Here is a 27,991-nt window from a genome sequence, read left to right as displayed (position 1 = left end):
CAAAATATTTCATAAAACCATTTATTTATAATCAGAAGATTTATACTGTGCTCTTTCTCCTGTATCATAAACAGAACCATGTTTTTTCCCATATCAGATAGTCATTCCTGATTATATGTAACAATCAATGTAACACCATCTTGATGTCCGCCCAGTTACATTCCACTTAGAATTATTTTGTTGTCTTCAGATGCTGTAGGAAAAAAAAGTATAGAATAGGTCATGTAGAATATAAAGATAACATGACATGCGTTTCACCAATAGGATATGGTCACGGGGCCTAGAGTGCTGATTAGATTTATGCTGATCCAAGTAGAAATTGGGAGATAGGAGGGGTATGGGTTGATAAAACCAGAATATCAACTATGAAATGCAGTGGTTGTACACAGTTACCCAAAGCTGTATATCAATATGTAAACAAAACTGAATGTCAATAGGTAAACAGTGTATAATGCCTTATACCAAATACAGATAGATTTTTCATGTATGTACAACAATTAAAAGCAGCTGTGCACATAAATAGGTGCCATACTGAAATTATGGCCTCTTAGCGATCCACTTAAAGGGGTACTCCTGTGGGGAAAAAAAAATTCTTATCAACTGGCTACAGAAAGTTAAACAGATTTGTAAATGACTTCTATTAAAAATCTTAATCCTACCAGTGCTTACCAGCTGCTGAAGTTGAGTTGTTCTTTTCTGTCGTGACAACAGTGCTCTCTGCTAACACCTCTTTCTGTCTGTCTCAGGAACTGTCCAGAGTAGGAACAAATCCCCATAGGAAAACTCTCCTGCTTTGGACAGTTCCTGAGACAAACAGAGGGGAATTTGTTTTCCACCGGAGTAACCCTTTAACCCCTTAAGGACGCAGGACATAAATGTACGTCCTGGTGAGGTGGTACTTAACGCACCAGGACATACATTTACGTCCTGTGCATAACCGCGGGCATCGGAGCGATGTCCGTGTCATGCGCGGCTGATCCCGGCTGCTGATCGAAGCCAGGGACCCGCCGGCAATGGCCGACGCCCGCGATCTCGCGGGCGTCCGCCATTAACCCCTCAGGTGCCGGGATCAATACAGATCCCGGCATCTGCGGCAGTTCGCGATTTAAATGAACAATCGGATCGCCCGCAGCGCTGCTGTGGGGATCCGATCATTCATAACGCCGCACGGAGGTCCCCTCTCCTTCCTCCGTCCGGCTCCCGGCGTCTCCTGCTCTGGTCTGTGATCGAGCAGACCAGAGCAGGAGATGACCGATAATACTGATCTGTTCTATGTCCTATACATAGAACAGATCAGTATTAGCAATCATGGTATTGCTATGAATAGTCCCCTATGGGGACTATTCAAGTGTAAAAAAAAATGTAAAAAAATGTAAAAGTAAAAGTAAAAAAATGTGAAAAATCCCCTCCCCCAATAAAAAAGTAAAACGTCCGTTTTTTCCTATTTTACCCCCAAAAAGCGTGAAAAACATTTTTTATAGACATATTTAGTATCGCCGCGTTCGTAAATGTCCGAAATATTAAAATAAAATGTTAATGATCCCGTACGGTGAACGGCGTGAACGAAAAAAAAAAAAAAGTCCAAAATTCCTACTTTTTTAATACATTTTATTAAAAAAAAAATTATAAAAAATGTATTAAAAGTTTTTTATATGCAAATGTGGTATCAAAAAAAAGTACAGATCATGGCGCAAAAAATGAGCCCCCATACAGCCGCATATACGGAAAAATAAAAAAGTTAGAGGTCATCAAAATAAAGGGATTATAAACGTACTAATTTGGTTAAAAAGTTTGTGATTTTTTTTAAGCGCAACAATAATATAAAAGTATATAATAATGGGTATCATTTTAATCGTATTGACCCTCAGAATGAAGAACACATGTCATTTTTACCATAAATTGTACGGCGTGAAAACGAAACCTTCCAAAATTAGCAAAATTGCGTTTTTCGTTTTAATTTCCCCACAAAAATAGTTTTTTTGGTTGCGCCATACATTTTATGATATAATAAGTGATGTCATTACAAAGGACAACTGGTCGCGCAAAAAACAAGCCCTCATACTAGTCTGTGGATGAAAATATAAAAGAGTTATGATTTTTAGAAGGCGAGGAGGAAAAAATGAAAACGTAAAAATTAAATTGTCTGAGTCCTTAAGGCCAAAATGGTCTGAGTCCTTAAGGGGTTAATGCATCAGGGTGTAAAATAGTGTCATATCAGCCATGATAGAAATATGTTCTATGTTTCCAATAGATTAGCCAATCCCAATGCAGAAAATCAGCTCAGTTAGCTCTCAATGGAAATCAATATAAAAAATAAGTTTGATTAATAAAAATTTTAAATAAGCTCGAGTAATGAGAATAAACAAAATATAGTGATTCCAGATGGCTTAATACTAATGCTTCCAATGTGTAGCTTAATGTTTCTATAGTCCTTCATCTTGACGTGTTTCCTGTGTTATTGATCATTGGGAGATAGGTTGGAGAGAGTTGACAGTCTTGCCATGGAAGTGCTCTCCAGTCAGCGATAGAATGCAGCATCACATCAGCGGCTGACTCATTGTGCGTTAACCAAGCTTATTGTCTACATTGAGTTCCATTGTGAGCAAACAGCTGATTTTATGCAATGGGATTGATGGGTCTATTGGATGAATAGAAATGTTTATTTTTTTATCATGGCTGATGTGGCACTTGATGCATCAGGGGTAAATTATATATTTTTTTTAGCATGGCACATAGATACATGCACAACTGCATTCAATTGTTGTAGGTGCATATTAGTCAATCTGTATTTGGAGATAGGCATTATATACCATTTACTTACTGACATACAGTATTGTTTACATATTAAAATACAGATTTTTGTACTTTTTATTGATATATAATTTTTGGGGCCCTAATAAAACATAGAGAGCTGTTTATATGATATAGATCAGTAATATACATTATCTAGTGCCTAAAGCAAAGTTTCTACTTGATTTTTTTTTTTTTTTTTGGGGGGGGGGGGGGGGGGGACGGGGACGCAGAGAAAAAGGCCAATTCTGTTGTATGGTGTTTTTTTGGCCAAAAAATGCTGCGGCCAGATGTTAGCTGTAAATCAATGAGAAATCGCAAAAGTCTTATTCCACTTGGTGTTGTTCACTTTGGCATTTTTTTAATCCTTTTGGCGTTTTTCAGCTCCTGGGCGGTTTTCCAAAATCGCAGCATGTTGAGCCACTGGCGATTTTTTTTTGTCAAAATCGTGGGGTTTTTCTCCCACAGAAGTCTATGGGAGTGAAAAAATGGCAAGAAAAGCGATATGTGGATTTTAACTTTGGCGTTTTTGTAGGCTTTTTTTTATTCTTTTTTGGACTTTCCGAAAAAAAATGATGGAGATAACTTTTTTACAAAAATTTCGTAGGGTACCATAAAAAAAATATAAATACAGTAGTGAAGGAAAAAATTGTATCTAACGAAATTTATCTTTTTTATAACAACATTTTTATAAATTTTTAAAACAGGGATCAATTTATGTGTGCGGGTGGGGACCTAAAAATGTAGCCGACAATAATAAAAATGTAGTGTGCATGTGTGTTTCATTTTTTTTCTTTATTCTTTACATTTTTTTAAGTAGTACTACTCCTCCCAGCATGGAACACACTGTTCCATGATGGGAGTAGTAGTACCTGTGCTAATTGACAGATCACCTGTTGCGATCCTCCTGTATAATGTATAGATGCGGCGGCCGCTCTTCTATGGTCCTCTGCACTGCCGTATATATACATCTATTCATATTTCCCACATAGAGCTATGATTGGCCAGATGGTCACAGCCAATCACAAATCTATGTGGGAAATATGAATAGGTGTAAAGATACGTCAGTGCAGGGGACCATAGGAGAGCGGCCGCCGCAACGATACATTATACAGGGGGATCACAGCGGGTGTCAGGAGTGACATCCAACGTGATCTTTCCTTAACTGCAAGTACTACTACTCCCAACATGGAGCACACTCTGCTCCATGCTGGGAGCTGTAGTACCTGCCTTAATAGACAGATCGCAACAGGTGTCAGAAATTACACTCACTGCAATCTGTCTATTAATGCAGGTACTACAGCTCCCAGCATGGAGCAGAGTGTGCTCCATGTTGGAAGTAGTAGTACCTGCAGGTAAGAACCGATCACAACTGAAACCTGATGTGATCCTCCTTTCTATTGCAGAGATGCAAAGCGGCTTTCTCCTGCGCTTGCATCTCTGCACTATACTCCGGCCGGCCACTCACTCATTCATATTTCCCTCAGAGCTGTGATTGGCTGCATTGTCTTTACAGCTGTTTTTGTGTGTAGATTTGTCTATTCTGGCACAGCGCTGCACCTCAGGTAATTTTTTGCTACTTTTTGGTTTACAATTTGTTTTTCAAAAGAAGGTACAGATGTTAAGGTTAGTCTTGTGCAGTGGTAATGAATTCATCAACTGCGACTTTTTTAAAAACACCAATAAGTCACAAAACAACACCAGCCCAGACTTCGCTTAGCTTTTTGGTGTATGTGAAAAGGGAAATTTCAGAAAATGTGACCTGCACAAAATTTATCAAATGCCCGGCGACCATTTAATAAATTTGGCGCAGTCACGCAAAAAAACATGCAAAAAAACACACATATCTTGGTAAATGCCCCAATATCCTAGGCTTTAGGGTCCCTGTACACTGCAGAATTTCGTCACTGAATTTCTTCCACTTCAATATTTTGAAGCAGATTCATGTGGAAATTCTTCCTGGAATGAAACCCCATTGATGTCAATGGAAGTTCCTGATGAGCATTTTTTTTCTGCTTCAAGAATTGACAGATCCATTCTTGAAGCAGAGAATAATCCTTATCAGGAACTTCCATAAGAAGAGGTGGGAGGTGTATATCTACTATATATCCCGATCCCATAGAGCAGTGTTTCCCAATCAGTGTGCCTCCAGCTGTTGGCTGTCTGGGCATGCTAGGAGTTGTGGTTTTGCAACAGCTCGAGGCACACTTGTGGGGAAACACTGCCATGGAGATGGGGGGTAGGTAGGGGTCTGGGAGCTAGAAGGAAGCATCTGGTGATGATATCTTACTGTAGTGCACTGAAAGTCAGAGTCTGACATCCTGTTGTAACCATTAGGTACTGGAAGATTTGAAGATCCAGACTTGTGATCACATGACTAATTAAACACACAGAAGACACAAATGATGCTGTAGGACTATTGATGGTGAGTGTGCATGATTGTAACACTGGCAGTTGGCAGTCACCAATGTGCAGCTGCTTACCTCAGCTGAGTCACACGCATGGCTCCTCCTCCTCTCTCCAGGCTTTGGACTTATTCCCCTGCACTGTCACAGGCGATGACAGTTTCAGGCACGCCTCATAGGGGTTGCGCGTGTGGACAGGCTGTCTCTAAGGATCTGTGCACATTCCCGATTCTGGTCCCCCTCCAATCCCTGCCAGGCACCACTTATATAAGGGCAACGCTCCCTTCCTGTAGTGCCTGAGCAATAGTGTGATAATCTACCAGCAAAGATGTCTGTTTTGTTCCTGATCTGTTCCCATTAGAGATGAGCGAAGTTACAGTGATTCAATTCGTCACAAACTTCGCGGCTCGGCGGTTACTAACTTTAGCCTGCATGAATTAGTTCAGCTTTCAGGTGCTCCGATGGGCTGGAAAAGGTGAATAGAGTCCTAGGAGATTCTCCTAGGACTGTATCCACCTTTTCCAGCCCACCGGAGCACCTGAAAGCTGAACTAATTTATGCAGGCTAAAGTCAGCAACCGCCGAGCCCCGAGGTTCTTGACGAATCAAATCACTGTAACTTCGCTCATCTCTAGTTCCCATGTTTGACCATAGCCTGCATTCAAGACATTTAAGTTTCTGCCTGATCCCCCTCTGCATCTGTTGGCTGCTTCTGTGTATGACCCGGATTGTCAACCCCGCCTCTGTCTGCTGATCTAGGTTATTCCATCTGGCTACACCTGCTCTCACAGTGCCAGCTCTACTATACACCAAGTCAGCTCTGCTGCATCTGCACTTACTCCATCTATAGTGCCCCACCTGTTTCCAAAGTGTTCTGGCCTGCCTGGCCAGCTGCCACTTACTGGTAGCACTGTTGTGGCAGTGACCTGGTGTCTCCCCTGTGGCTAAGTCCAGCTTCCACATCCTGGAGCGCGATAAAGTGTGAAAACCAGGGGAACACTTAGACTCCACTAACAAGTGTGACCCTAAGCCAAACCTGTAAGTGGCACAGTGGGTTCACACCCATTGGGGAATTACAATGAGATAGGCATATAAAAAATAAACTTTTTGTGGGCTGTTTTAAAGGGGAACCCTGGGACATAAGTTATTATCCCCTAGCCACAGGATCGGTGACAAGAGTCTGAATGTGGCGGGGTTCGACTACTGGGATCCTCCATGCCCAGCACCCCAGCTCTCCATGAATTTCTGTCTCAGTGCATGAATTACTGTGCATGAATTACTGTCGACCACTGCATGAAGCTGGGGCCAACACGTCCTCTCCATGTATCTCTATGGGAGAGCCGGAAATACAGCGCTTGTGTATCTCGGCTTTTCCATAGAGATATATGGAGGGAGCATATTGGTGGACCCCCTGCCATCAGACACATTCCTATCCTGTGGATAGAGGATGAGAACTTGTACCATGTACCGAAGTTCCCCTTTAAGTCTGAAATCATCCTGAAAACTGTTGGGAGATATTGTGGTATTGATACAGCTGTTTCGGTGGCATATGATTGTCCTACACCAGGGGTGTGGAACCTTTTTTGTCTATTTATAAAATATAATATAATCATTCTGATATCAAGAAGATCATTAGTGAACCATACATAATAATATATGTTGTGAAATGGAATTATGAATAGTCATTACAAGACAGATGTTCCCAGCTAACCTTATGGTGCTGCAGCTTCCCCAAGACTGTATTGCTGAATCCTTGTTAGGATCAGCATGATCTGTGCTAACTAGTGAGATTGTGCTGTATTACAGTGAATGTATGAAATTTTGCGCTGCCTAGTGAGATCTCACTGTTAAGATAACAGTCTTATGGGGCCAGATTAAATGATTTAGCAGCCCTGAGGTTTCCCAGCCCTGTCCTACACAATAGTAGGCATGTGACTTTAGAGTTATGCACCTCTAGTGATATTTTCTATAAATGTGATGCATTACAAAATCGTCCCCTAAACTCTTTTCTCCCTGTTCCCCACCTCCCAACCATTCGGGATCCAGCAGGACATTCCCACCTTAGAGGTGATGTCCTGCCATCCCAGAACAGCCCCCACATGTCCCGCATTTAACTGTAAATAGAAGGTTTGGTAGAAAGTTTGACAGGCGCCATTGGCTCCTTACCTTGTCAATCACTCTTGTGTCTGGCAGCAGTAAGCCAGCAGACACAAGAGGCTGAACCCTTCCTCTGTGCTCCGGTGCACGAGTGATGTCATCAGAGGCCATTGCGCATAGGAAGAAGAGGGAACAGAAGGGGACTGGGGCCGGAAGAGGGGTGGGGGGGGGGGGGGAGGTCTGCCTACCTAATGTGGGGGAACTGCAGCAATACAGTCTGGGGGAAGCTGCAGCACCATAAGGGAACATCTGTATAATAAATAGTATTCAGATTTCCATTGTTATTCACATATTATTATGTAAGTGGGCATGGCTTGTCCCTCTTTGCTCTCAGCAAAAGTTGGGAGGTATGTCATAGGATTACATTACTCTAGGTCTCGATACTGGAAACTTCTACTACAGGGACATAGGGGGAAGGCTTGTCTCATACTGAAAAGCCATATAGAGCTGAGAGCGGCAGAAAATGGGGTGAAGAGTGCCCTGTTCAGGTATTTAGGAGCTTCTTTTGTAATGCACACTGCTGCATGATTTGTCATTTGTCAAAATATCACAAAAGGTAGATTTTAATATAAGCATGATAAGCTAACTCTGAGGAAAACAAAACATGTTGGTGTAGGTTTATAGCACTATTATTTATAAGAAAATAGGATTACCTGGAAAGGCGGCAATTCCGAGTTATTACATGGCTTCCTGTGTAGGTCAGGTCACATCGCACTGCGTTATTAGAGAAATCTGACTCCAGGACTAGAAAATTTGGATTCACAGAGACCTGCAATATACATTCTGATATTATTTGTTTCTTAAAACCACTTTACATTGATAAAAATTACAGAGGACGTGTCTCCACTTCTGACACATCTGTTTTAGTTTATTTTATTTTTTGTATTTTCCCTGTGAAATCATTTCTGAGCATCTGACTAATTTCTATGAGTTGTTATTCCTTTTGGAAATGTATGAATATTATCATTCCCTACACTGTCTGTCAGCAGTGATTGTTGACACATTGGTAAGGCTGGGTTCACACTACGTTTTCTCCCATACGGGAGCGCATACGGCAGGGGGGAGCTAAAATCTCGCGCTCCCATATGTCACCGTATGCGCTCCCGTATGCCATTCATTTCAATGAGCCGACCGGAGTGAAACGTTCGGTCCGGTCGGCTCATTTTTGCGCCGTATGTGCTTTTACAACCGGACCTAAAACTGTGGTCAACCACGGTTTTAGGTCCGGTTGTAAAAGCGCATACGGCGCAAAAATGAGCCGACCGGACCGAACGTTTCACTCCGGTCGGCTCATTGAAATGAATGACATACGGGAGCGCATACGGTGACATACGGGAGCGCGAGATTTTAGCTCCCCCCTGCCGTATGCGCTCCCGTATGGGACAAAACGTAGTGTGAACCCAGCCTAACACCAAGTTGTCAATTTTTTCAATAATTTCTAGAGTGAATAGTAGAGGAACTGCAGAGTTACGAGAAAATTGCTCCATAATTGTCATTATATAGGAATACACATAGTGGGGGCAGATTTATCAAAACCTGTGCCCGGAAAAGTTGACCAGTTGCCCATAGCAACCAATTAGATTGCTTCTTTTAGTTTTCAGAGACCTTTATTTAAACTGAAAAATAAAATAAAAAAAGAGGTAAGCAATTGGTAGCTTTGGTAGCTATGGGGAACTGGAAAGACTTTCCTCTGAACAGGTTTTGATAAATCTCCCCCATTTCCTATAATGAGTCCTTAAAATGATTGATATCTTCGGCATACTCACCTTAAGAATGTATTTTCCTGGGGAAACATCAGTAATATCAATCCATTGACAATCTATGTTGGCATGATAAGTGTCATAACATCCTGGACTCAGTCCCTGGAACAAACGTATACATATTTGTATTATTATGATTATTATTATCATGTTGTGGACAAAAATACATCAATTCAAAAGTGGCATGTCTCCTGTGCTCTCATAGATAATGCATAGAGTATGGGGGGGGGGGGGGGGGTTTGATCATTTTGCTCCGTGCACAGGAAGAGCCAGGGCACTATTTTGGGGATTGTGTTGGATCTCATTGGTTGGATCCCTCGCAGACACTTATCTCCTATCCTCTAGATAGTGAATACATTTTAAAAAGCTGGAGTATACATTTCTCAATATTGTATCACCTGGGTGTGTGCTGTACAGGCATAGCGCCGCCTTACTCCTAAATCACATGAGGTATCCTCCAAGCAAAAGCTAGCCTTGTGACCTTCTGCCACCTTTCGATTGGTCGCTGAGTCCAGAAGGTCGTAATGACTAAAGGAATCCATACTGTGATAATGCCTTTTGATAGAAAGTAAGATAGAGATAAAAATGTATATAAGAAAAAAGCACTGTATTATATCACAAGAGAAATTGGTACTCACTGATGGCAGCTGTGCCATTCCCATGTATGTCTTGGCTTCACTGGTAAGAAGTCTGCTGTGCCACGGTTTTTAACTCGTTGAGGGAAACGAAGTAAAACCCTTGTACTTATTTCTGAAATACCTGGTGAGTAGGCCGATCTGGAAGAACAGAATAAAATGTTTTATATGTAAATATGAAATGATGTAGGAAATTAGTCTTAACCCCTTAAGGACTCAGGGTTTTTCTGTTTTTGCACTTTCGTTTTTTCTTCCTTACCTTTTAAAAATCATAACCCTTTCAATTTTGCACATAAAATTGTATATGATGGCTTATTTTTTGCGCCACCAATTCTTCTTTGTAGTGACATCAGTCATTTTACCCAAAAATCTACAGCGAAATGGAACAAAAATCATTGTGCAAAAAAAATGGAAGAAAAAACGCCATTTTGTAAATTAGGGGGCTTTCGTTTCAACACAGTAAATTTTTCTGTAAAAATGACACCTTATCTTTATTCTGTAGGTCCATACGATTAAAATGATACCCTACTTTTATAGGTTTGATTTTGTCGTACCTTCTGACCCCTATAACTTTGTTATTTTTCCCATGTACCGGGTGGTATGAGGGCTCATTTTTGAGCCGTGATCTGAAGTTTTTAGTGGTTTTCATTTTTGTTTTGATCGGACTTTTTGATCGCTTTTTATTCATTTTTTTATGGTATAAAAAGTGACCAAAAATACGCTATTTTGGACTTTGGAATTGACCATGCGGTTTAATTAACGATATATTTTTATAGTTCGGACATTTACGCACGCAGCAATACCACAAATGTTTATTTTTATTTACACAGTTTTTTTTATGGGAAAAGGGGGTTGATTCATTAGGGATTCAAAGGGGTTGATTTATTAGGGAAAGGGTTAAATGATCTTTGTTAACTTTTTTTTTTTTTTTGTTTACATTTTTTTTGCAATGTTATAGCTCCCATAGAGGGCTATAACATGCAGTACATTGATTCAATACACTGATCACTGTCATTGCATACAATGGCAGGGATAATTGTTATCGGCGGTTGATTGCTCAAGCCTGGATTTCAGGCTTTGAGCAATCAATCGCTGTTCGGACGCGCAGGAGACAGGTGAGGGGACCTCCTGCTGCGTCCTAGCTGATCGGGACAACGCAATTTTATCGTGATGGTCCCGATCAGCCCTACTGAGCAGCCGGGATGCTTTTACTTCCACTCTTAGATGTGGCGATCAACTTTGATCACCGCGTCTAAAGAGTTTATGCCGGACATCAGTCCAATCGACGATGTCCGGCATTAGCGTGGGTCCCAGTTGCTTATAGCAACCGGGACCCACCGGGTATGATGCATTATATATGGGGACGCGCATATGGACGATCGGTTAAAGGGGTATTCCAGGATTTTTTTTTTATTTGAATATGCTACAGGGGCTGTAAAGTTAGTTTAGTTCATAATATAGTGCCTGTACCTGTGTGTGATGGTTTTCTCACAATTTCCTGTTAAAGGGGTAGTCCAGTGGTGAAAAACTTATCCCCTATCCTAAGGATAGGGGATAAGTTTGAGATCGCAGGGGGTCCGACCGCTGGGGCCCCCTGCGATCTCTCTGAACGGGGGCCAAGCTCTCCGGCCAGATAGCGGGTGTCGACCCCCGCACGAAGCAGCGGCTGACACGCCCCCTCAATACATCGCTATGGCAGAGCCGGAGATTGCCGAAGGCAGCACTCCGGCTCTGCCATAGAGTTGTATTGAGGGGGCGTGTCGGCCGCCGCTCCGTGCGGGGGTCAACACGCCCCCTTCCAGCGGGCTTTCGGGGCCCCGTACAGGAGATCGCGGGGGGCCCCAGCGGTCGGACCCCCCGCGATCTGCAACTTATCCCCTATCCTTAGGATAGGGGATAAGTTGTTTACCACTGGAGACCTGACATCACTAGTCAGGTGATCAGAAGGAGCCTGTCCTGCTTCAATTTTGCAACAGTTGTAGGCTCCTTGATAAAAAAAATACTGTTTCAATGGTTGGGGTGGCTGATGTGTGGGAGGAAGGAAAGTGATCTCATACTTTCAAGCATGGAACTGTGGGATGAGTAGTTTAGAGAACAAAATAAAAAAGGAAATATCCAGTTCTGGCAGGTACGTACTAAAATCACCTTATGGTGGATAACCCCTTTAATAAAACAAGATCATCATGGTGTGGATTAAATGGAGAGAGGTGCAGCCTCTATTTGTCCAAGAACAGTATAAGGGCAATTGACAGCATCAAATTTAATGAGTTAACTTAACTGTTTGCAGCTGAAGTCCAATTAAAAATCAAGACCTGTGTGGAAAAGGTGACCAGTTGCCGACAGCAACCAATCCAATTCCAAAAAATGAAAGAAGCTATCTGATTGGTTGCTATGGACAAATGGTCAACTTTTCCTTAGCACAAGTTTTGATGAATCTCCCCAATGACCTCCATGTCATTGAGGTTCACAGCTGCACCTTGGCCAACTTTCATCCACACATGAGAATCCAACTTCTCGCCTTAAAAAAATAAATAAATAAAAGATTATAATGCTGGGGCTGGGGAAAAGTAGAATAAAACTATAGTTATATAACAGCAAACTTAATATGTTTTTGTTAAGTTGAATGGAAATAACAGTCTGCCTCTGAAAAATATAATACAGACATGATCTTAGTTCTTTGTCTCTTTGTGGGCGGAGCTTCTAAATGTCAAATGATTTGCTGTAAACTTTATTTCCCAGCAGGAGAATATACTCTTCATAATGATAAAATGATCTGTTTTCTCCTCACACAGGATACAGTGTTATTATAGTGAATAATATCCTCCCCTTCCCTTCCTGCCAGGGCCGGCACAAGAAATTATGCTGCCTGGGTCCAAGACTGAAATATCGCCCCCCCCCCCCCCCCCCCCAATAATTTTGTTTGGCCTGCCATGTCCACAAAAAAAATTTACCTGTTCATTCTTTCAGCGGACTCTGCACGGAATGCATAGCCATCTATGTTACTGACCAAATCCTGTATACTGAAACCAATATTACCAATAATACCAGTATATGAGGAACAATAGTACCACAACATGACCACTTCCATTACCAACACATAGCGATTGTATAAAAACCACTGAACATAGACCAATATCCCCCCCCCCCCATACAAAGACCATATAGTGATGACCCCAGGTCTACACAGGCGCTGCAGAATATATAAATGATTACAGTGCAGTTACATCTACTGACAGGAGGCGTCTTCTTGGAGTTGTTCTCTTTCCTTTTATTCTCTGTCTTGCTCAGATCGCCATGAAATCTTCTTCCAACTATGGCCCTGATTTCTAGTTTTCTGTTTTTTAACCCAACAGATATTTTTTCAATTATGTACTAAGGTTTCCCTACATTTTTCAGTTTTTACACATGCTCTGAGCTGTGGGGTTTTTCAGAGCTCAAATCCACCACATTTTCTGTGGAAACCTTTTTTGGTGCCCCTTTTCAGGTTTTGGAGAGTTGGTCAGGTTTTTACAGGTCGGGTTTACAATAGTGAATCAGGGCCCATGTCTTGTCTCCACAGAATCTGCCAGATTAGGCTCCACACTTTTATAGCACATTCCACATCTGTTCTCTACCCTCAGTGCCTCAAATAATGCCCCCCATGGTGCCCCACATAGTATGGAGGATTAGGTGTGCTGGGGTAAAGGGTAGGGGGATTAGGTAATTAGGTTATTAGATAATGCCCTCAGTAGGTAGGGAATCCCCGCCTATGAGGTAGATGCCCATGCCCCCAGCAGGTCAGTAAAGCTCCCAGGTAGGTAATACCCCCAGTAGGTAGGTAGTAGGTGATGTCCCCCAAATGTAATAGGTAATTCCCTCAGCAGATAGGTAGTAGGTAATGCTCCCAGGTAGGTCGTAGGTAATGCCCTCAGTAGGTTGGTAGAAAGTGATGCTCCCTGTAGGTGGATAGTAGTTAATGTCACCAGTAGGTAGTTCCCCCAGTAGGTATGTAGTAGGTAGTGCCCCAAAGGTAGGTAATGCCCCCAGTAGTTAGTAGGTAGTGCCCCGATGTAGGTAGTGCCCTCATGTAGGTAATTCCCCCAGTAGGTTTTGGCCCCAGTAGGTAGTGGCCCCTGATAAGTCATGCCCCAAAGTAGGTAATGCCCCCATTACATAGTGCCCCCCTAATAGGTAGTGCCCCCAGTAGGTAGTGGCCCCTGGTAGGTAATGCCCCCAGTACATAGTGCCCCCAAGGATGGTTTTATTGGTGATATTGGTCTGTGTATATTGTTTTTTTTTTTGTATCAGTATGGTCAGTATATGGTGGTAATGGAAATGATCATGGTGTGGTACAATTATTTGTCTCTTGTATAGTAGTGTTATTGGTGACACGGGTCTATGTATAGTGGTATTATTCAGTATCAGTATGGTAGTATTATCCAGTCACTATATGGTGGTGGTCATGGTGTTGTGCAATTATTTGTCCCTTATATAGTGGTGAAGTTGGTCTGTGTATAGTTGTTTTTATATACTAACAGTATGATGATATTAGCCACCGGAGTAGTAATATGTCTTCCTAGTGTGGTGATATTATTGTATGTTTCTAAACCCCAACCCATGACAAAATCCTGTGTGTGCTGTGGGTGAGCATTGATGAATACACTGTATACACTGCCATTCTCTTACATTGACAGGCCGGGCTGGGGGCATGGGTAGGCCGTGTAACACAATATTCTGCCTTGCCCGGGTGCTACCAATGCATGCTATTGCAATCCACGCCATTCACCAAAATGCACCCACCACAGAGTTACATTTGTAAACCATTATATATTGAGGTATAGACAATACATAATGTACACTTGCAATAATAACTAAACTAACTATCATATCTATCTACCTATCTCATATCTATTTACCTATCTATCTATCTATCTATCTATCTATCTATCTATCTCACATCTATCTACCTATCTCATACCTATCTCATATCTATCTCCCTATCTCATATCTATCTACCTATCTCATATCTATCTATCTATCTATCTCATATCTATCTACCTATCTCATATCTATCTATCATCTATCTACCTATCTCATATCTATCTCATATCTATCTACCTATCTCATATCTATCTATCTATCTACCTATCTCATATCTAGCTATCTATCTATCTCATATCTATCTATCTCATATCTATCTACCTATCTCATATCTATCTACCTATCTCATATCTATCTCATATCTATCTATCTATCTATCTATCTCATATCTATCTACCTATCTCATATCTATATCATATATATCTACCTATCTCATATCTATCTACTTATCTATCTATCTCATATCTATCTCATATCTATCTATCTATCTATCTATCTATCTCATATCTATCTACCTATCTCATATCTATCTCATATATATCTACCTATCTCATATCTATCTCATATATATCTACCTATCTCATATCTATCTCATATCTATCTACCTATCTATCTATCTCATATCTAGCTCATATCTATCTACCTATCTCATATCTATCTATCTAAAACAGAATTAATCATTGGACCACACCCAAAAGTGCAAAAAAAGTGGGAGTTTATTCACCCATTAGGACATACAACGTTTCAGCAGCATCACGCCGCCATTCTCAAGCACTCAGTATGCTTGAGAATGGCAATTGCAATCACAGGCCATACTGTTAGTATCATGGCTGCTATCGCTGAGTACTGATGTCAGTAGTATGGCACATGAAAGCTGAGATCACTGTATACAATGGTTACATGCTGATAGCATATACAAATCTACATTTTGACTGCATGCATTTCCTCTTACCTAGCTAAACAGTTTTCTTCTGCTGCGCACTGGAGACTGTACAAGGGAACCCTCTGGATATACGTGGCAGTTTGAATGAAAAGAGCATCAGGAATGAGATCGGGAAGTCCTATGGATGCAGAGATAAATAAGAAGCAACACATACAGGAGTTGTAATAAATATGGCTTAAAAAAAGAGTAAAGTTTATATATATATATATATATATATATATATATATATATATATATATATATATATATTACACACATAGTTTTAGGAAAAGTATATTATTACATTATTCTCCTGCATTTTGATGCTATCCTTCATTTAGCTTTGTCTGTCTCCAGGTTGGGAGTGGTTCTGTAGTTCCATTGAGCAGCTCAATTCCAAATGAATGGAACCAAGTTGTAATACCACAAACAACCTGGGGACAGACATGGAGCTGTTTTTGAAAGAAATTAGCTCAGTTTTTCTGTGCCTGGATAACCCCTTTAACTAAAAAAGACTGTACAGACAAAATGGGGATTAAAAATGATACATATTATAAAGGAAAGTTTTAAATCTAAAAAAAAGGTAAAACATTTTATGAAAATTATTCTGCCCGTAGAACTCATTTTTTGTCTGACAGTATTTGACTTCCTTTTAGATAAATAGATGATCATCTGTTGGACCCAGGTTCTAACACAAAAGCAGGACTTGCCAAAAAAAAGAGTTCATAAGCTCTAGCAGAATATGGAAGATTATAATATTACGGTGCAAATAGCATGATGCATAGTTCTGTGTCCTCAACACTCAAGTATTGTGTTGTTCTGTTTAACAGCACTGAGGTCTGTCGGCGCTCTGCCCCCCCATAACTACTACCTTGCATACTAACATTAATTACTCATTCTGTGTATCAATAAAACATTAAATAATTCATCTTACCATACTGATAGAGTCTTGTTCCTGGTCTTCGGCCACTTGGGACCACATTGGACTGTACCAAATTTCTGTTCCTGTAAGGACTTCTGGGGTCGTCTCCCGCCATTCTTTGTATGGCTGGTGGAGAGTCTAGTGGCCGGATAGGTGCCACGACTTCACGGGAAATGTCATTTAAATTTGCAGGGGTTACATCATTCTGATTGGAAGCTGTTTCTAGAATAGGCCTACTATGAATGTCATCATTCCTGTAAGTAACGGTTCTCTGAGGCAGAGCACTCCTCTGTAAAGCTTCATTCACCTGAGGAGTAAGCCTGTGACTAATTGTATTAGGTTGTGATGGTGTTATAGAATTTCTCGGTGAATTAGTCCATGGAGCATCCTCAATTGTTTGTATTCGACTTCCCTTTGTTACAGCATTCCTTGGCGTAACCATGTTCTCCTTAACATCATTTCTCTGTGTAGATAATCTGTGTTTTAAGTCATTCCTATGTGTACTTGTTGCTGCTGTGACCCCAAGCTGGTGAGCAGAGGGTTGTACTTCTCCTATGACTAGTGTTGAATATACTCGTGTGACATCATTTTTCTGGAGTGTCTCCCTCTGAGTGATCTGATGTGCTTCCTCACTTGTAGAGGTTCTCACTGTAGCATCATTCCTTGGAGTGGGAACCTGAGCTATAAATCGATGTTGATCAAAAATCCCTTGTCGACCACTACTTTGATCTCCTTGTTGTAACCCTGGATACCTCCTTGGATTAGCATGATTTCGAACCTCCGAGATGTAGAAAGTCCCAACTTTATGGTCAGATCCTGAACTCTGGAGGCTAAAAACTCTCCCATTGGTCTCCCAGCGAAATCTGCGACGCCAGGAACCTCTCGGTCCATCCTGATGTGCTTCACGGGAGAAAAGCAACAGAAGCAATGGAAGGAATAAGAAAGGAGGCATAACTTAAGAATGTAAGAGCAGCAAATTCACGTTCTCAATATAAAAGCTTCACTGGTCATCTATTGTTTTTTGTTTGCTTTTTTAATACTGTACTTGGACGTCGTCTCCTGGTTCTTTGTAGGTGATGGTTTCTTGCCACGGTACTTGTTATGGGTATTGTGATTCATAGGATCGCCATTGCTCAGATTTATCCAGCTGTAAAGTGTAGTGGTTCTATCTTCTTCCACATCATACTCTTTTCACTTGAGAATGTACAACCCTTTTTTCTCTTAAGTCTACATCCTCCTCCCTCTACTGATAACACCTCCTTCCTCTTCTGTGGCCTCATCTCCTGCCTTCTCTGTACACACATAACACCTCTACAATAAAATGTTGCACTTCAGTTTTAAAGGGTTGCTAACGTAAAACAAACAGAAATCCAGTATGAATAGGTATCCCTTAATGTAAAGTTCTGTCACATTGAGCGATGCTTCTTTTTCTATACCACATTATATGGACCGATTTTGTCTTCTCCTCTGGCCCTCATAACATATACAAAGTCTACAGTGTATTATTGCAGCCCCTGCTATATAGTATACATACGTGTGGGTAGGAATGGCAGGGAGGGCGCCAAATGCTTAACACAGGCAACAGATAGGCATGTAGCGAGGTAAGCATACAATCGAGCCAGCAATCGAAATGGCCGGGTGGAGGTGCTAGGATAAATGAAAGAGTAGGTAGCAATATCAAAAGTATGAAGAAAGAAAGTGTATATCCGCACTCACCACCGGATTCGGCAACGGGAGCTCCTATGTGGAATCAATCTTCTGACCAGAGCATGGGAACGTCTTTGTGCGCTCAGAGGCGATGACCGGTCATTTCGCGCATGTGCGCGTCATCCGGCCTAGAGGCCGGATGAAGCGCACATGCGCGAAATGACCGGTCATCGCTTCTGAGCACACAAAGACGTTCCCATGCTCTGGTCAGAAGATTGATTCCACATAGGAGCTCCTGCTATATAGTAATTAATTGAAATTAAACATCCACTATTGCCTGAAGAACATTTTTAAATAGGCTGAAATAGGCTGCCATGTTGTTATTCAGGTTACAAACCTGATATTATACTGTTAGGCCTATCAAACCATTTGTGGACAAACTGAAATGTTTTAATGTATTAATCCAGGTCCCTGCTCAAACCTCCTCAATAAAGGATTTATGGTCACTGCTGGATATTTAATTTATTTATATATATATATATATATATATATATTTATTTATAAATCTTTCCTCCCCAGTATTTCATTATCTTCAGACCAACGCTATCAAAAAGCCTATAATTCCATTACAGCTGTCCCAAAATACTGTCCCTTAAAAGCATTATAGAGTATCCAACCACAAAGGTCATACATCATTCATTTTTTTATGGTTTTCATCTAAGTTAGGCTGCATTCATATCTCGTTTTTACACTACGGGTGCCGGATCCGGTGAGGGGCAAACTATGTTTTTAGGTCCGGTCACAAAATTGGATACGGGTCAAAAATGAGCCGACCGGAGTCACTGTTTCACTACGGTTGGCTCATTAAAGTGAATGGAATTCATCGCTGGTCCGGCTGGGGTATGGGAGAGCCCGGTTTGCCCCTCCCCCAGCCGTATTCGGCACCCGGAGTGTAAAAACGAGATGTGAATGCAGTCTTAGGCATGTTTCCTAATTTCCAGTGTAGATTCATAGCATACGTTAATGTAGGAGAGTTGGTATCTTTCCAACGGAAAACTATTAACGATTTTTAATAGTAATGTTGTCCTACATACTGTGTGCATTAGATGTTCTTTGGTCCTCACTAACTGAAAGATTCTTAAAATGTCTAGCTTGTTTGCTCATAAACGACATCCTCTTACCATTGAGGGTGTATTCACATGTACAGTACCCTGTGCATATTTGATGTGCAGGATTTGAAGCTGCAGATGGTCACATGTCAGGAAAATTCCAGAGACTGTGGGCACTGGCATAACATGCTGGCGTTAAGACCCCACAGAAATGCACCACCTCATAGGCTATGTATTCCATGCAGAGTCTGCAGAAAGAATGGGCAGGTTCATTCATTCTGTGGACACGGAAATTGGAATTTCTGTGCTAGAAACATCTGGCACGAAAATTCTGCTGTGTGCACAGCCCAGCAGAATCCCATTGAATGTAATCTACGGCGTAATTTCAATGCAGAATTCCACACGTGTGAACATGGCCAAGGGTAGGGTCACACATGTATTTTGATGTGTATTTACTGATGGGTATTTTCCTACCCATTAAAGCGGTACTCCGGTGGAAAACTTTTTTTTTTAAACAACTGGTGCCAGAAAGTTAAACAGATTTGTAAATTACTTCTATTAAAAAATCTTAATCCTTCCAGTACTTAGCTGCTGAATCCTACAGAGGAAATTATTTTCTTTTTGGAACACAGTGCTCTTTGCTGACATCATGACCACAGTGCTCTCTGCTGACATCTCGGTCCCGAGCAGCATATGTTTGCTATGGGGATTTTCTCTGGACAGTTCTTAAAATGGACAGAGATGTCAGCAGACAGCACTTGGGGAGATTTATCAAAGGGTTTAGACTGTTTTTTCCTGTGTACATTAGTCACACAGAAAGTCGCAGTCTAAATATGTGCGACTTTTTTGCGGCTTTTTCTTTAGAGGTTTTTTAGAACATGATGCATTCTAGCCTATTTTAGGCAAAAAAATGCATTGGTGCTGAATTTATCAAAAGCGACTTTTCAGCGACAAGTCACATCGGCTGAAAGTACACTGAAATGTCAGACCATACTGGAGCAGGTTTAACCCGATAACGACCATAGATGAGTATAGACGTCCAGGTTGGCGGCCATTCCAGCACCTAGATGTCTATACTCGTCCATGATTCTAACTGTCACCGCTCCTAAACAGGGGTGACAATCGGGTGATGCTTGCTGTTACAGACAGCTGAGGGTCATCGCTAGCGTGTCAAGGACCAATCAGTGCGGTCCCTTACAGTTTAACCCTTACAGCCGTGTTATGACAGAGGGAGGGAGCTCCCTCTGTCCCCCCTGCAGCACCCCGCAGCGCGATCGCGGGGTACTGTGTGTGATCCCCGGCGGGCGGGGACCTGCCGCACTGCCGGGACCGAAGGAAACTTCGGTCCTGGCAGTTTAACCCTTACAGCCGTGGTAGGAAGCTCCCTCTGTCTCTCTTCTGTAGCACCCTGCAACGATCGTGGGGTGCTGCTTTTTACCTGAGCCGCCAGGGGTCTTTACAAGGACCCCTAGGTCTGCCCCGGTTATTGCTTGTCAGGACGTGCCAGTGTAAAACTAGCAGGCAGCATATATCTGCAATGCTTTGGAATACTAAGTATTCCAAAGCATAAAAAAAAAAAAATAAGTCAAAACATATAAAATAAATAAAAGTGTAAAAACAATAAGTATAAAAAAAGTGTAAAAAAATTTAAAAATTAAAATACATTTATTAAATAAATATAATGAAAAATAAAAATGTATAATGTGTAGGATCACATGGCCCACATCTGCAGCATATTACGTGCTGCGGCTGCCCGCCAACAGTCACAATAACTAGCTCCCTGCTGCGGCTTGGTAGCTTAGCGGCGGATTTCCCACCGGCAGTCATGAGCGTACATACTGAGCTACCCAGCCACAGCAGTGATCTCACCCTTGTGACTGCTGGGGGGCATCTGCAGTGTTAAATATGCTGCGGATGTGCTCTATGTGACCCTACACTGCGTCCCGTTTATACTGCATTTCCGCAGTGTTAAAGGTATCCGTCAGCATCACGTCATAAAGAGTGATGCTGATGTATACTGTAGCAGCTCCATTTATTTCTGAATGAGACTGCTACAGTATACATTGTCATCCCTTTTTTGACATGACAACGGACACCTATACTGCAGAAATGCTTTATGAATGGGGAATATTCATATAATGATGCCCTGAAAGCCAAAGGGGGCTCCTCGCCTTCTTGGTCCTACCAGGTGGTCAAGCAACCAGATATGGCCTAAGTAGGGGCACTGCCCAGCCCGGGACGAACAGCGTGATAAATTATGGGGTGCATTTCCTCCATTTCAAAAGTGACTTACTAAAATGAAGTCCCACAAATAAAAAATTTGTGGGGGAAAAAAAGCTAATTGCTATTTTTTCCACTGACTCTGAAATAATTCTAGTCACACAATAAGGGCTCAACGTGCTCACTTTTGCCCTAGGTGAATACTTTAGGGGGTGTAGTTTCGAAAATGAGGTCACTTCTGGGGGAGCAGTATTGTTTTGCATTGCAAGATGAAGTACGGCCTGTAATTTGTATAATGATATCCTGAAAGCCAAATAGTGCTCCTCTCATTATGTGGCCATGCAACCAAATATGGCCTAAGCGGGGGTATTACCGAACACGGGACGAACAGCGTAATAAAATATGGGGTGCATTTTCTACTTTTCAGATGCAATGTACAAAAAATATGTCCCACATATAATGCATTTGTGAAAAAAAAAAGAAAATTTCATTTTTTTTCACTGACTTTGTATCCATGCCAGCTACACAAAAAGGACTCAAAGTACTCACTTTTGGTCTAGATGAATACTTTAGGGGGTGTAGTTTCCAAAATTGGGTCACTTGTGGGGGTTCTAAATGGTTCTGGCAGCTAAAACCCTTTGCAGGCATAACCTGCGGCCAATAATCCATTTGGCCTAAAATTATGCCCTGAAAGCCAAATGGAGCTGCTCTCCTTCTGGGTCCTACCACGTGGCCAAGGAATAAATATGGCCTAATTGGGGGGGGGGGGGGGGGGGTATTTCCAAACACGAGCAGCCGAGCAGCTTAATAAAATACAGGCTGCATTTCTTGCAATATCAGAAGAGATGTACAAAAAATATGCCCCACAAATTTTTTAACACTTACTGTAATAATTCCTGCCAAAAAACTATGGTGTTAAAATACTCAATGTACCCCCTAGCGAATACCTTGAGGGGTCTAGTTTTTAAAATGGGGTCATTTGGGGGTGTTCCTATGTTCAAATTTCTGCAAACCTTGCATAGCACATAGAAAATTAAGATGTACTTCTAATTTTCAAAATTTCAAGTTAAATTGTTAGGCTTCTAATTAATTTAAAATATTGATTAAAAACAAAAAAAAAATGCTGTCAAAATAAACTATTTGGTCAATAAGTATAAATATATGCAACCTATTAGTGTTAAAATAGCAAAAAATCTTAATTTAAAAAAAAAAAATGTCATGATTTTTTCCATTGTAAAAAAAAAAAACTACAAATGATATCGGCTTACTTTTACTATGTACATGAAGGACAACTTGTGACAAAAAAACAATGTCAGAATTATCGTGATTGGCAAAACGTTACCAGAGTTATTCTCTAATAAAGACAGACATCCCGATTTGAAAAAACAGGCTGGGTCTTTCAGGGGCATACAGGTTTACTTGTATTGGTCCTTAAGGGGTTAAATACAGTCCAAAGCATAGATCCCGAAGCCTGTAAACAGAATTTATCAAGAGACGTACGCCTTTTGATAAATTAGGTGCACAATAGACCAGCCTAACAAGCTGGTCTATATTGATGCGGGCCAGAGACAGCTTTGATAAATCTGTACATGAAGGACAACTTGTGACAAAAAAAACACTGTGTTCTGAAAAGAATTTCCTCTGTAGTATTCTGCAGCTAATAAGTAGTGTTGAGCGGCACAGGCCATATTCGAATTCGCGAATATTCGCGAACATATGGACAAATATTCGTCATATATTCGCGAATATTCGCATAATCGTAATATTCTCGTTTTATTTTCGCATATGCGAAAATTAGCATATAGAACAATTAGCATAAGCGAAAATTCGCAAATACGAAAATTAGCATATACAAATTTTCGTATATGCGAAAATTCGCACGCCAGTCTCACACAGTAGTATTAGAGCCTTCTTTACACCACACAAGCTGGAAGCAGAGAGGGATGATCACTGTGATGTGTACTGTGAAAAAATATATATATATATATATTCGTAATTACAAATATATAGTGCTATATTCGCGAATATTCGCGAATTCGCGAATAAAATTCGAATTGCGAATATTCGCGAGCAACACTACTAATAAGTACTGGAAGGCTTAAGATTTTTTAATAGAAGTAATTTACAAATCAAAATCAAACAGGTATAGAGGGACTCGGCACCACCTGCTGGTAGCACTAGAGAAATAATGGTCTATACTCGGTATACTGTGTCTTCCCTTGCAACTGCTGGAGGGATTTCAGTGGTGCTCTACGTGTGAAGTAAAGTCCATTCAAAGCATGTGCATAGGAGATATAGAGAAACGGAGCAACTCACCACACCGACCCAGGTATTCTTTGCAGGTGAAAATTTATTCCAGGATTATCACCACGGAAGACAAGCAAGGGAGAGTGAACAAAGGACGCGGGGATATCCTCTTGGTGACGGGCCGTTTGGCGCCAAAACGCTTCGTCAGACACGGTCGGTGTGGTGAGTTGCTCCGTTTCTCTATATCTCCTATGCACATAATTTACAAATCAGTTTAACTTTCTGGCACCAGTTGTTTGAAAAAAAAAGAAAACTTTTTCCACTGGAGTACCCCTTTAAAGTCAATGGGTAGCAAAATGTGCAGCTGATTTTGCTACTCATTGACTTCAATGGGTACAAAAATATGCAGCAGCAAAATACAGCACGTGTGACATTACACTTTAGGGAGAGTTTCCAGAAAGCATGTGTAGTGCAAGGAAAATACTCCTTTTGTACCTAGAGTGTGAGCTACAAAACCCAAACTAAATCAATCCTAAAATAGAGTTGTGCATAATAGGTTTCATGGGTGCCTGTTCTTTTCATGTATCAACCATTTCTTGTATATACAATTCTAAATTTGGAGATAATTTCTGTTTCAGTTTTAAAGCATTCAAAATAGTTTTGCAACCAAATTTTGAAATACCCCTTTTTCCTCACCTCTACTGTTCATCATTGCATTGTGGAAATGATGTGGTTATTATTCATGGTAAAGTGGTAACATTGAGTGAGACTTGCATTCACGTCATGTAGTATAGAAAGTGTTTTCTTTATATTTGTGCCAAAGATGGTGTAAGGGACAGCTATTTTATTCAGTGCGAACAGGAAAGACCTAGGGCTAGATATGTCCCCGCATCACTGCACGAACCTTAGCAAGAAAGCATTTGTACTGCAGTCCTACACTTATAGGTGCATATTTAGTGTTTGTCCCAATATTTCTGTATATTGTTGCATTGCCCTTTATACATTTTTAAGAGCCTGTATACTGAATAGAATTATTCTATGTTTACTGACCTTTCCGCAGTGTTTGTTCACACTTCTCTAGACACACAATTCTTTTCTCCAGGAATCCTCTTTCCTCCCCCAGTCACTTTCCCACCACCCTGCTAACTTTTTCAGTCTACGTTGGCTTTGAAAAAGGGATTGTAAAAGTGTTCATACTTCTGCACCCTGTAGTGTACTGTGACATGTCATTTCCAGGTGCCGACTCATTTTTCTTGCAGAGACATTTCAGGTATATTACTATGCTCTAATGCATACATTGCCTATATTATTTATTATTACTCCTCAAAATGATACCTAGAAATAAATGAAAAGTCCATTTTGCCCTTGAGGATACGGGAAATTTAAGTTTTTGCATTTTCGTTTTTCCTCCTCGCCTTCTAAGAGCCATAACTCTTTTATTTTCCATCTACAGACCCATATGGGCTTGTTCTTTGCGCGACCAATTGTTCTTTGTAATACACCAAAGAAATAGCAGGCTCAACCTCAAAATAATCACCTGGGTGCTAATAATGCCTTAAAGCAGCATACAAACCAACCAAGAAAAATAACAAGGCAAAAGGAGGTAGCACACCAATTGTAATCCAAATAATTATCATACCAAACATAGCCCTAAACAATTAAAGACACAAAAAAAGAGGGGGTCCATAAGAAACATTGACTACCCTCAGCCATAGAGAGGGACCACAAACACCCAGGGGCTCCCCCCCCCCCCCCCCAAGGTACACCAGTCTTACTCTCTCAACAATATATAGTGTGCAGTTTCTCTCAAGACAAACAGCCTCTATACAGAGTGCAAAACATGCATGAAATAACAGAAAACTAGCCATGTGCCCCTGAGGAAGTCACGGATAGGGAGGGTGGTCAATGTTTCTTATGTACCCCCTCTTTTTTGTGTTTTTAATTGTTTAGGGCTATGTTTGGTATGATCTAATAAAAAAAATATTTGGATTACAATTGGTGTGCTACCTCCTTTTGCCTTTTTTTTTTGCAATTTTTTTTGCTATTTTTCTTGGTTGGTTCGTCAATTGTTCTTTGTAATGACACCTTTTATTTTACCATAAAATCTATGGTGCAACCAAATTTTTTTTATTTATGGTAAAAAATTGATTAGAAACCTGCAATTCTGCAACTTTTGGGGGGTTTTGGTTTTACCGAGTGCACTTCATGGTAAAACTGACATGTTCTCTTTTTTCTGTGTCAATACAACTAAAATGATACCTATCTTTACATGCTTTTAGATTATTGTACTGCTTTGAAAAAAAAAAACTCAAAGTAAACAAAATTAGTTTAGAATTGCCCTGTTCTGACCCACCCTATAACTTTTAAATTTTACTGTATATGGGGCTGTATCAGTCCTCATTTCTCTATGTCGGGATCTTTAGTTTTCATTGATACCACTACCGGGTATATGTGAGTTTTTGATTACTATCTTTTTTTTTTGGGGGGGGGGGGGGGGGGGGTATTTTTTTTTACATTTAGGCCGTTCACTGTATGGGATCACTAACATTATATTTTAATGTTCTGCACATGCTGATACCGAGTATGTTGATTTATTTTTTATTCTTTTTTTGTAAAATGGGAAAAGAGGGAAATGTTATTTTTTATTGGGGGAGGGGCTTATTTACTTATTATTATAATCATTCTAACTTATTTTTTTTACTTTAATGTTACACTTTTTTAGTCCCCTCAGGGGACTATTTATTACAAATACTGATTCATTGCAATTACTGATCAGTGCTATGCACATAGCCGAAACAGAAAACTTAGGCTGTGCTTGGCCAAAAACCGAAACCAAAAATGCATTGCCCCACCCACTTTTTTTTTAAAAATATAGTTTTTATATAACTTTCAATGGCAGTAGAAAGCTGAAAGAATCGCACTCACCACATTGTAGATGCCGAAAGTAACATCTTTATTCCATAAAGCAAATGGAGCAGCAAAAATAGGAAAAAGGCAATTCCAAGGTGCGGGGAGGGAGAGCAGCCGCTCTCAGGACGCAGGGGCACACAGAGGGAGTGGCAACTAGTTTCGCGTCAGCCGACTCTTCTTCCGACCAGGTGTGTGTGGCAAAACTAGTTGCCACTCCCTCTGTGTGCCCCTGCGTCCTGAGAGCGGCTGCGCTCCCTCCCTCTCCGTACCTTGGAATTGCCTTTTTCCTATTTCTGCTGCTCCATTTGCTTTATGGAATAAAGATGTTACTTTTGTGATCTACAATGTGGTGAGTGCGATTCTTTCACCTTTCTACTGCCATTGAAAGTTATCTTTGCACCTTGTTAGCACATGTCGTGCTGAAGCTGCACCTCCCTCCATCCCATTTTTTTTAGCAGCAGGTGTCCTATCATTAGACTTCCTCCATTGGAGCTTACACACATTCAACAGTGCCTGGTGGTTTTCGGTTTTCTTTTGTATTTGCTATAGTTTTTATATAACTTCTTTATTTTTCCATATACAGGGATGTATGAGGGCTTATTTTTTGCACCGTGATCTGTAGTTTTTATTGGTACCATTCTAGTTATGTTTTTTTTTTCTTTAAATACTTTTAATATTTTTTTTCTGATATAAATTAATATTTTGGGACTTGGATTTCTTTCATGTTTATGCCATTACTCTATCACTGTTATAAGCCATATACTGTTATGGGGGTACTTTATTACTGTTATAAGCCATAGAACAATAAAGTACCCTCATAACAGTATATGGCTTATTACAGTGATAAAGTACTCTATCCAGGATGATCATACACTATATCAGTGTTTCCCAACCAGGGCGCCTCCAGCTGTTGCAAAACAACAACTCCCAGCATGCCTCGACAGCTAAAGGTTGTACAGGCATGCTGGGAGTTGTAGTTTTGCAACAGCTGGAGGGGCCCTGGTTGGGAAACAGTGCACTATTTAATCATGGGCTCCCTTTTAATGAAGATGGACGCTAGGTATGATCTGGAGCAGCTGCCGCACTAAGGTGGATAACTCACAGCTCGCCCCCTGTGACCTCCTCCACTCAGACCCCATGGACACTGCCTCGGCCACCTCATCCACAAAGCTCATGGTCCCGTAGCTCAGCAGCAAACAGCTCCCTGTCGGCTGGGTTACCATAGCTACCAGAAGCGGTTCACGTCGTGCAGCTCATGACATCATCAGCGCGACAACATCAGCTGCCTACAATTTCTACCACTACCCACGGGCTATGATGCGAGCTCAGCTCCTGCACTCGCATCATAGCCGCAGCGGGATTCAGGGCGTACAGGCGCGTTCTAGGGCGCTTAGTCCCTGGCGCCCAG

The 27,991-nt window shown here is 41.1% G+C and overlaps 1 protein-coding gene across 2 annotated transcripts; it reads right to left on the bottom strand.

Moving 5' to 3' along the window:
- Window positions 1–40: 40 nt before the first annotated feature.
- On the bottom strand, window positions 41–27,758 carry LOC130305517 (protein-lysine 6-oxidase-like). 2 transcript variants are annotated; one of them, XM_056552001.1, is made up of 9 exons: window positions 27,686–27,758; window positions 17,985–18,097; window positions 16,463–17,761; window positions 15,559–15,667; window positions 9,750–9,887; window positions 9,510–9,666; window positions 9,118–9,213; window positions 8,005–8,120; window positions 41–193 (listed from the first exon to the last, which is right to left on the bottom strand). In XM_056552001.1, the coding sequence occupies exons 3-9, from the start codon at window positions 17,400–17,402 to the stop codon at window positions 187–189; spliced, it is 1,563 nt and encodes a 520-aa protein (XP_056407976.1). In that variant the 5' UTR covers window positions 17,403–17,761; window positions 17,985–18,097; window positions 27,686–27,758; the 3' UTR covers window positions 41–186. The 2 variants fall into 2 exon arrangements, with proteins under 2 accessions (XP_056407976.1, XP_056407977.1); XM_056552002.1 differs by lacking the exon at window positions 27,686–27,758 and adding an exon at window positions 23,743–23,874 and having other exon boundaries at window positions 16,463–17,350.
- Between the last annotated feature and the right edge of the window lie 233 nt (window positions 27,759–27,991).

Source organism: Hyla sarda, chromosome 1 (assembly GCF_029499605.1).
Source record: "Hyla sarda isolate aHylSar1 chromosome 1, aHylSar1.hap1, whole genome shotgun sequence".
In the NCBI taxonomy this organism is placed as follows: Eukaryota; Metazoa; Chordata; class Amphibia; order Anura; family Hylidae; genus Hyla; species Hyla sarda.
The sequence above is the reverse complement of the archived record's forward strand: the minus strand, read 5'-3'. Positions and strand labels throughout refer to the sequence as shown.

Bases quoted from the DNA above. Each gene is read 5' to 3' on its own strand.
- LOC130305517 (XM_056552001.1), bottom strand. From the start codon at position 17,402: ATGCCTCCTTTCTTATTCCTTCCATTGCTTCTGTTGCTTTTCTCCCGT. The intron at 9,667-9,749 runs GTGAGTACCAAT...TTCTATCAAAAG, and splicing joins GAATGGCACAGCTGCCATCA to GCATTATCACAGTATGGATT. The intron at 8,121-9,117 runs GTGAGTATGCCG...TGTATATTGCAG, and splicing joins CAGGAAAATACATTCTTAAG to GTCTCTGTGAATCCAAATTT.